The sequence below is a fragment of the Physella acuta genome, unplaced genomic scaffold (assembly GCF_028476545.2).
Source record: "Physella acuta isolate Inbredline_101_S28 unplaced genomic scaffold, ASM2847654v3 ptg000290l, whole genome shotgun sequence".
NCBI classification, from domain to species: Eukaryota; Metazoa; Mollusca; class Gastropoda; family Physidae; genus Physella; species Physella acuta.
In genome coordinates this window covers 361331-371224 of record NW_026731809.1, presented here as the reverse complement: position 1 = coordinate 371224, position 9894 = coordinate 361331, and the positions used below count along the sequence as shown (strand labels likewise).

The window sequence follows — 9894 nt, the reverse complement described above, 5'->3', positions numbered from 1 at the left end:
CTAAACATAGCAATTTGTAATAATATATATATATATATATATATATATATATATATATATATATATATATATATATATATATATATATATATATATATATATATTAAAAAATCTTAACATCCTATGACCGCCGTTCTCTTTTTCTTGTCAGCGGAATAATAATCCCGTTTTTATAGACGGGTCATTGTGAGTTCATAGAGAATATTGATAAGATATATAGATATGGATAGGGCTCTATCCATGGGGGGGGGGGTGCAAAAATGAAGGCATTATTAAATGGTAATATTTAATAACTCTGTTATATAAACTATAGACATGTTAATATATAAAGGCGCAGCGAGCTATTTCATTACCCTGGACGAAATATCAATTTTGCGCTCCGGGGGGGAGGGGATGGGAGTTGTAAAATGTTTTGCCTAGGGCGCTAAATAACCTGGCCTCGGCACTGATTATTTTAGACAATATTTTTAAAATCTATTTCTAGATATTCAAAATTCTTAACATTGTCGTCCGCTTCTCGCCCGCTAACGTTTTCTGCGCGAGAAAAAAACGTCGTTTGAGTGGTCGGTATACATATCGAACCGTCCCTCTTTTACTCATTAAGTCTACAACGTGACTTAATAAGCGCGACCTTAAATATTATTCTGCCTTTTTTTAGAGGAAAAAGTATACCCGAATGCCGCAACGTCATTCAAGGTCAATATCTCGGTGAATTATTTTTCGTTCGGTTTCAATGAGGATATTGCACTCCCCCGTCTTCTCCACCGCATTAAAAAAAGTCTTATGTGCTCGGGGTTAAAAGTGTAACGTTTGATTCAAGAAAGAGAACGGGTGGTATTGTAGTAACGCATCTGTTCCTTTAATAATAAAAATAAATTATATAGGAAATCTGTAATCTCATTACCTAACCACGCATAGATATGACAAAATGTATACACCCCTTTGTAAAAGAAAATAACTTCTGACGTATAAACAGGTATTACCATGTGCTCAATAAATTGTATGGAGAAAAGTATCATTAGTGCCTATATTATCCACCAAACTCTTATTGGATTTTACAATATCGAACTACATTTCTTTTCAAAATGTGCAATTAATAGGGTAAGAAAAATTGTATTTTAAACACACTTTTTTTCATTAAGTGTATTATTTTTTTTTTAAATGGTCAAAGTATCCAAAAGTACAAGAAACCCATCATGACGAAAAACCTGGAATTTGGTGATTTTTGTAAGGAGCATATCCCCTTAGAGGGGGGGGGGGGGGTGGGGTGGAGAGCGATGATGGTTTGGACGTTTATCGCAATATGTGCAAAATGGGGGTGGGTTGGCTTTGAAAGGTTAACATCATAGGGTTATAATTTAAAATTTAGTATGTTATTATAAGCAATATAAAGGACCGATTCTTACTATCACCTATAATACACATGCTACTATAATTTAAAAAAAATGTATTTAAAGCTTTACTTACCAAAAGGAAGTGGAAAACATTTCAAAATGTTGCTGGTTGTTTCTAAAAACAAGGCGGCTGAGAGTAATACTGACCACACTATCCTCTTGAAATAAATGGCCACGAAATGTATCCAGAAACCAAAACTATCAGATGTACTAATTTCACGTATTACGCTTTAAAATCAATAATCGGTAAAGATGTCCTCGCATACACTCCATGAATTGCTCAATGCAAACTCACACACACTAAAAACTAATAGAAATGACATTTAAACAAAATTCTAAATGCGTTTCGTGGGTATACTATTAACCCTTCAAATATGTGAATTTAGGATTCGTTATACTATCAACTAAAAGTGGTTTGAATTGTATTAGATTCGAATTGATCATCCCTCTCCAGCCCCCCTCCCCTAATCCTAACAGCAGACCGCAACGTAGTTACAAAAGTGGCTAGGTCAATGTGTATTTTTTAAAATAAAAATAAAGTGGTGGCCCTTCTATGGCGAAGAAATAAGACGGGGTTGAAGTGGGGTGGAGTATTTTTTTTTACGATTCTAGTTCATAATTGATATAAATATGAAATGTAAAACAAAAAATAGTTATATTTTAGGTCATGTCACAATCAGCGCATTGTAAATTTCTTTTACCAAGCAGGTTGCTTTGCTATGAGAATGTACAATCTAAACGAGTTTTTTATTGTTGAAATCATACTGGCTTCAAAGGAAATAATAGGTAACGTTTTCCCTCACATTAACTATATGAAATACCCAACCCCGAATTCCACCCATTCTCACCGCCTTCATACACATTCACACACAGATGATACATTTCAGTCGTTGCTACATTATTTACCAATCCAGTGTGTAGAAATAGATTTCAGGTGGGGGGAGGGGGGCTGCGAAGCATTTTATATATGTTGAAGAATCATCTTACAGCGGTTTTTTATTTTGTTTGATTCCACTGTATCATAACTCCACCCCACCTCACCAAACCGCATTGTTTGTCTAAACGAGTCTTGGTCAATGTGTTGTATTTTAATCAAACTACCTTGGCGGCCCACTTTGGTGTAAAATACACAGTGAACGAAAAAAAGTCACAGGAAAAAAAATACAGAAAAAGTCACAGAATAAAAGTTACAAAAATATTCTAAGAAATATTTTCGTTTAATAGTTAATAATTAATTGTAAAATTTTGGTTTTTTATTAATTTGCTCGGTAATTTTTTCGGTAGTGTATTCGTAAACTTCAAAAGCATTAAGGTTTATAACAATAATAAGTTAAAATACTGTAAGATAATGTATTTTGTTAAATACACGGTGGAAAATTATTATGAAATAAATTTAGGCTCATCATTGTGTTTACATATGATTTTGCCGTAGGCCCTATCTTGGTCGGCTTCTCCTCATTCGGCTTTGTCCGTCCATATTGTGTGCTGATTACGTTTTGCGTCAATCACAGTCTTTCATGATTGAGGTTTAGCGGCAAAAAGTGAGAAACGGGTCTATATTATAGAAGTAGGGTCTATCTATGATCTACAAAAGCGACCAGTGTTTCTTGTAGACTTTTTCCGGACAGGGAGGTGTGTGTGTGTGGGGGGGGGGGGGGTGGAGACTTGAAATTTTTAGGGGTGTGTGTGGACTTAATTTTCTGGGGAGGGGGCGAACACCGATAAAAGTATATTTTCTATATAAATACTATTTCGTTGAATACGCCGGTAGACTTATTTCAGGATGAGGGGTGGGGGAGGGGGGGGGGAGCTTCGCACCCAACTCTCCCCATGTACTGTAAAGGCGCTTGTAAGAAACTCTAAAATGCGACTTTTGTAGTAACTACGTGTAAATCAGGTTAAAATGCCGATTTTTTTATAAAAATCCGTTTTCAATAACATTTTTCGTTTCAGGTTAAATTTTAAGGTAATTTGGTGATTTTGGTTTGGTTTCGGTTTAGAGAAAAAGACAACACTATCAACCTAGCGCCGGTTGTATTTCTCCCTCAACATCCACACCACACTACACTACATCAACAGCACAGAACACGCCACTCATATCAACACCACACAGCACGTCATCAGCATCATATAACACTTCATGCACATCACATCTAAACCACACTGCCCGTTATTAACAGCCACCTGTTACACATGAACCCTTTGCCCCTCAACATTGTCTTTGTCTAAAATATTCTAAAACAATCTGGCGCTCTTTGAAATTTAAAACTGTCACACTGCATTAGTTATTTAACAATTAGCATTACGTAAACCAGTAAACCACTAGCCGTCGGTACCCGTTACACGTGAATTATAGGCCTATATATTTTTGATGTTATACGTATTTGGAAAAAATAATTTATAAAATAGTTATTGGTCAAAACGCAACACTACCCGTTGAGATATTAGTGACAAAGCAAAGAAATAACCTAATAGCTAAAAAATCCGGCACATTTAAAATCAAAGAAATAACTAAAAAGCTAAATACTAGTATATTTAAAATAACAAAGGCTACCAGTAATTATTAGAAAAACTAAATTCTATACATTATTAGTCAACACAGCACCATATTAAATGCAAACACTGATCAAGACACTTAAATTATTCTGTTAAAAACCCGGCTGTTCAATGGTATTTATGTTGTTTTTTAAAGTAGTTTGTATTACTTTTGGTCTAGAAATTGTATACGTTTCATAGCGTACGTCTTGATAAGTAGATCTATAGATCTAAATCAAATTTGAATGAAATAGTTTTCTTCTTCATATTCTAAAATCGGAAGATGACGCCATTAGTTTTGTATACTTTCTGTAGTTAAAACATGTGGCATGTGACGTCATTGTTTATTGCGTTCTTTTCACAACAATAAACGCTTTTCCGGTTGCATAATTAAAATTGTGTTTCTACACTGAAAAATACCTTTATTTTTATTTTCCTTCTTTAAATAAAATTTAGTTTATACATTTAGGACATCATTCATATTATTCTAAACAAAAATCCGTATCTTTAAGTTCTCCATATATCGTTGAACATACTGATCACATCGCCTAAAAAACTTGCAAACAGAGAGAGAGAGAGAGAGAGAGAAAGAGAGAGAAGTGCGCACTTGGGCTTCTATATATTAGGATAGATAAACATATGGTAACCTTACTTTAAACTTAGCTACTGTGGCATCCATCTGATGTAATGAAGCATGATGTAAACCAGTGAACCTGTGAACATCTACATCACACTGCCCTTTATTCACAGCCACCTGTTACATCTTTACCACTCAACACCGTCGTTATCCAAATTATTTTTAAACAATCTACCGCACTTTGACCGTCCTTTGAAATGTACAGGAAGCACACTGATTTAGTTATTAAACCCTTAGCACGCTCTGTAGATAGAGCAGGTAGATAGAGCAGGTAGATAGAGCAGGTAGATAGACCAGGTAGATAGACCAGGTAGAGGAGATAGAGCAGGTAGATAGAGCAGGTAGATAAAGCGGATAGAGCAGGTAGATAGAGCAGGTAGAGCAGGTAGATAGATCAGGTAGATAAAGCAGATAGAGTGTATGTGTGGTGCCATTACGTTTGACGGTGTGATGTCGATGACTTAAAAAATACACAGGTGGTGGTCACTCGCTGTCAGTGTTCCGATCGAGGCTGGGGCGTAAACTCGATGACGACAGTTTTCCAGGTGAAGCTGCATGTTAAGAAAAACTAAGTGACTGCTGGTGTTGAAAAACACAAACATTTTAGTGCAGCATATTCTGTCAAACACATGCGGGTATAGAGATGAACCCCCTCTCTCTTTATCAAACTAACGTTCTTTCAAACAGGCAGATATTTGATACGGATATAGAGAGATACCCCTACCCCCTCCACCGAAATGGAGAAATAGTTTGGAAAAGAGTAAAGCTATCAAAAGTTTAAAAATCCTTTGACAAAATGTAATTTTCATATAGGCCCGATTTTTATTTTTATTTACAAAATGTATTCTTACCAGTTTTATTTAATGCATATTTTTATAGCTAAAACTGGGTGTTGGAAGGGACTTAAATCCTTAGCTCCCCAACATATGTAGGCCTATTTATAAATATTTTGCACTGCCCCGAAAAACCCGTAAGGATAGATCCACTTATGCCTTGAAATTTCAGTGGAGTTATACCTACACACATTTACCTCAACCAACCGTTTTCTTTGAAATAAGCAACAAAACATTCGTCATCTAGAGTAAAGTTTTTTTTTAACAATCAGAAAAAAAAATCCTGGTACTGGGGTATTTAAATAGCACAAAAGGATATCCAAATTGATCTTTTTGATTAATTTTTAAAAATTAATTAGATAATAAAAACAAAGACTAAACTGTATCATTAAAATATGAAATAATAACTTATATTATGTTCATATAATTAACGATCCATTAGATTATAGAGAATAATTTGTTTTAGATATATCGAACACTTACAGTATTATAAAAAATATCTGACATTCAATATATACATTAACATTTGTGTACAAGTAAGTAAATTGATATATGAACACATTATACTATAACATGATTATTAGAAATGAAGGAAACGTTTTTTATGAAAATAAAAAAATGTATTGGTTTACATGATATACGGTAACCTAAAGCAGAGTTTTTCATTGTTTGAAATTTTTTGAAGATTCCATGGTAATAAGTCTTTGAAAAATTATTTTATTTTCCTTGTTTAACATAAAATATATGACATCTGAATAATTACTTTTACCGGCAGATCTTAAATAATAATATAATTTTTACAAATGTAAAAAAGCTTAAGCATTACAATAAATATTATTTGCAAAACACTCAATAAACTGATCATCTACATACAATTTCATAAAAGCTGCCAAAATTTTAAAAATTATTTTGATACAAAAATAAATTATAACATCAAATGAATACTACTTAAAATCAATCTAGGAATTAGAATATTTTTTATAACAGCGAATATGGTTTTCACAAGCAACATTATTAAAGCAGAATACATAATATAATTGTTTTTAATAGTCACTAACATTTCCTCAAGCGTTTTCTACAAACCAAAAAAAAATTATTTTTGGATTTTATACAATGAAGAAAAATTGTGCTTTATTTAGCAGCAATAAAAAAACAACAACAGAAAGGTTACAATATTAATTTTTTTTCTAGTATATTTTATAAAATATTTAAATAAAAAGTGTTAATTTAGAAAAAAACAATAATACTTAAATTTGCAACTTATAAATAAATCAATTGAAAATAAAGCAAAATATAAAGATATATATTCTTGACAGTTTTTATGTCTTGATACAAATGATAATTTAATTCTATTCTGTTATGTGTAATAATTTAATAAAATAAAATACAAAAATAACATAAAAATGTTAGAGGAAAATGATTACAGGATTTCTCAGATCCACAATACCTACTCATTTCTACATGTGAACATGCTGTCTGGATGATTTCAATAGAGCGACTGAAGTTTTACAAACAGAGATGGATGTGGATTGTCTAGTACATTTTGTTATTCTTTATAACTATAGCAAAGTTGAAAAGTATTAGAAAACTAATCTGATGTGAATAGCAGTGCCATCTGTTTTTACAATAGAGTTTTTATTAAAGTTGCCAAAGAACAAATATTGTAAACATTCAGTCTGATTTATGGAAGTTTCATCATCAGAGTTGTAATGAAATTTAAAATTGAGTTAAGACAAAAGTGAAGACTGTTGAGGTTATCGTCACCAGGCTGTGTTATCACTTTTATAACATAACATATCAGGGCTAACAACAGGTTACCATACTGAGCATTTCTTCTGTGGGTTCATGTTGGAACCAAGGGGACAGTTGAATGCTTCAGAAAATTCCTTGGAATTTTGGACACTTCCAATAACTCTGTGAAAGGAAAAGAACCTATTACATTTCAAATCTTTTTGCATTAAATTTTATTTAACATTAAACATAATTTACATAAAGGTTAGTAGACTTTATCTTTAATGAAAATATTATGTAGGATCAAAAGAATTTTTTTTTGCCACTGACCTGAATTCACCTGGACTGTGAACTCCTACTTTAATTCTGCTAAGTGCGTCTTCTTTTGTCATTAAATTGCACCACAACTGAAAAAGTTATCATCTCATAATGTTGATTAAAAAATAATATTGCTAATGCTTAAAATAAACTTTGATAAACAGATTTTAAACTTATGTTAAAATAAAGAAAAGTAATGAGAACTTCAGGTTTTCAAATTGATACATTACTTTTTAAAATGACAAATGCATCTAAAGAGCTTCATCTCTCTCTCCGTATACATACATACATACATACATACATACATACATACATACATACATACATACATACATACATACATACATACATACATACATACATACATACATACATACATACATACATACATACATACATACATACATACATACATACATACATACATACATACATACATACATACATACATACATACATACATACATACATACATACATACATACATACATACATACATACATACATACATACATACATACATACATACATACATACATACATACATACATACATACATACATACATACATACATACATACATACATACATACATACATACATACATACATACATACATACATACATACATACATACATACATACATACATACATACATACATACATACATACATACATACATGTATATATATATATATATAATATATATATATAATATATAATATATAATATAATAATATATAATATATATAATATATATATATAATATATATATATATATATATATATATATATATATATATATATATATATATATATATATATATATATATATATATATATATATATATATGTTGGCTGGTACTCTATTATTAGTTGGTTATTTTATTCGTGTAAATAGGTTGCTTGTTTTTTGTGGTTATATTTTTGTTGTGTTGGGTAGTAGCGGGCTCGGGGTAATGTCCCCCACCCCGGTTCTCACGGCGCGGGGGTCTGTCAGGTGGTCACCAAATAATTTACGAGCGTTCACAGTTGTGGACTGTGGCCGGAGACCGGCGTGGCCGGACCCTAGGTGTGTGCATGCATTGTGTTTCGATTTTATGTCCTGTCTCCTCAATGGTCGTCTCCTTAAATGTACGAGCGTAAGGCCGCGACGGCCAGCAGATGGTTTGAAAGTATGGGAAAATGTTTGGTTGGATGTAGGGTATTTAAGAGGACTGTGTAAAGCTCTCTGTCTCTTACAAACACGCAGCTAGGGCTAGAGGCTACTCGAGGCCTTATGGCAGCTGATGTATGGTTGATATGGCCTGGTGTTTACACCAGCGGCCCAACGTCGTGTTCTTGTAAATATGTACTTCGTTCCTGTGTGATATTATTGTTATTTGGCTGTGGCCTAGATGGATGTGGTACGTGTGGCCAGATATTGTACCAGAGGCCGATGTCTTTTTCTCCAGTGGTTGGAAACAATGTTCCCTCTAAGGACCAAGAGTGTGTGTGCAAAAAATATGTAGTGTGCGCGGTGATAAAAATGACTTGGGCAAAATAATACGTATTTTTAGTCTTGCAATTAAGCATAATAATGAAGGCATGCATTTTGATAAATTAATAGTATAATGCGTGTGACTAATGAAACGTATGCAATTAAAAGAAGACACGAATACCATCAAAATAAAAAAAAACTTATAAAAATTTTCAGAGTTATACTTAGACAACAAGTTATATGGTCGACTTACTATGTTAAAGTAAGACAGTCATATGGTAATAATGCTAATACCATAACGGTAATACAAACACAATAGTTTAACATATGCAACATTTAATAAAGCTGACTTAAAAACAAATATTAGCTAACCTTTCAGAGGCATTTATTGCAATTTCTCGCGTCTAACCTTGCATTGCTTCCACACCTTATATGCTTTGTTTAAATCCACATCCTCTCCAGCATTTAGATATAATTTAATTTGCTTTAGATTCTCCAAATGTGTGGCTTCAAGTATATTTCGTGCTTGCACTTTTATTATGTTAATAAGGCTAAAACCTTGTTCGTAATCAGCACTGCATGCTTGGAAGGTACAATAATGTCACTTAACTTTGCCAGTGAGCTAAATTGTTCTTTGTTTTGACAAAGCTTGCATATTCAGACATATAATTTACAGACACAGATCTGAGTTTTTCACTTTATCGAAATTTGAAGTCATTGTATTGGATGGTAATTAACTGATCATTTGTTGTACGTAACCCATCTTTGTACTTTACGCACAGTTCTTTGATATCTTTGACGCCAAACTCAAATGCACATTTTTTTAAACCTGTAGAATAAAAAAAGATGACCAAAACTGCAGTTCATCTCCTGGAAACCTAACATTTAAATGTTTGCAGACTGATTGTATGTACTGTGTGGTTTGCTTTGTGTCGATTCTTTCGTTTAACTCACACTTTTCTTGG

General features: G+C 32.6%; 1 protein-coding gene across 3 annotated transcripts in view; it reads right to left on the bottom strand.

Annotated features, from left to right (window-relative positions):
* Nucleotides 1–6516: 6516 nt before the first annotated feature.
* Nucleotides 6517–9894, bottom strand: part of LOC131939705 (neprilysin-1) — a 50310-nt gene continuing 46932 nt past the window's right edge. For 2 of the 3 annotated variants that reach the window (XM_059298165.1, XM_059298164.1), the window contains 2 exons: nucleotides 7461–7537; nucleotides 6517–7313 (listed from right to left, as the gene is read on the bottom strand). In XM_059298165.1, coding sequence (XP_059154148.1) covers nucleotides 7214–7313; nucleotides 7461–7537 — 177 coding nt within the window. In that variant the 3' untranslated portion in view covers nucleotides 6517–7213. The remainder of the gene's footprint in view (nucleotides 7314–7460; nucleotides 7538–9894) is intronic. The other variant, XM_059298163.1, reaches the window with a different exon arrangement.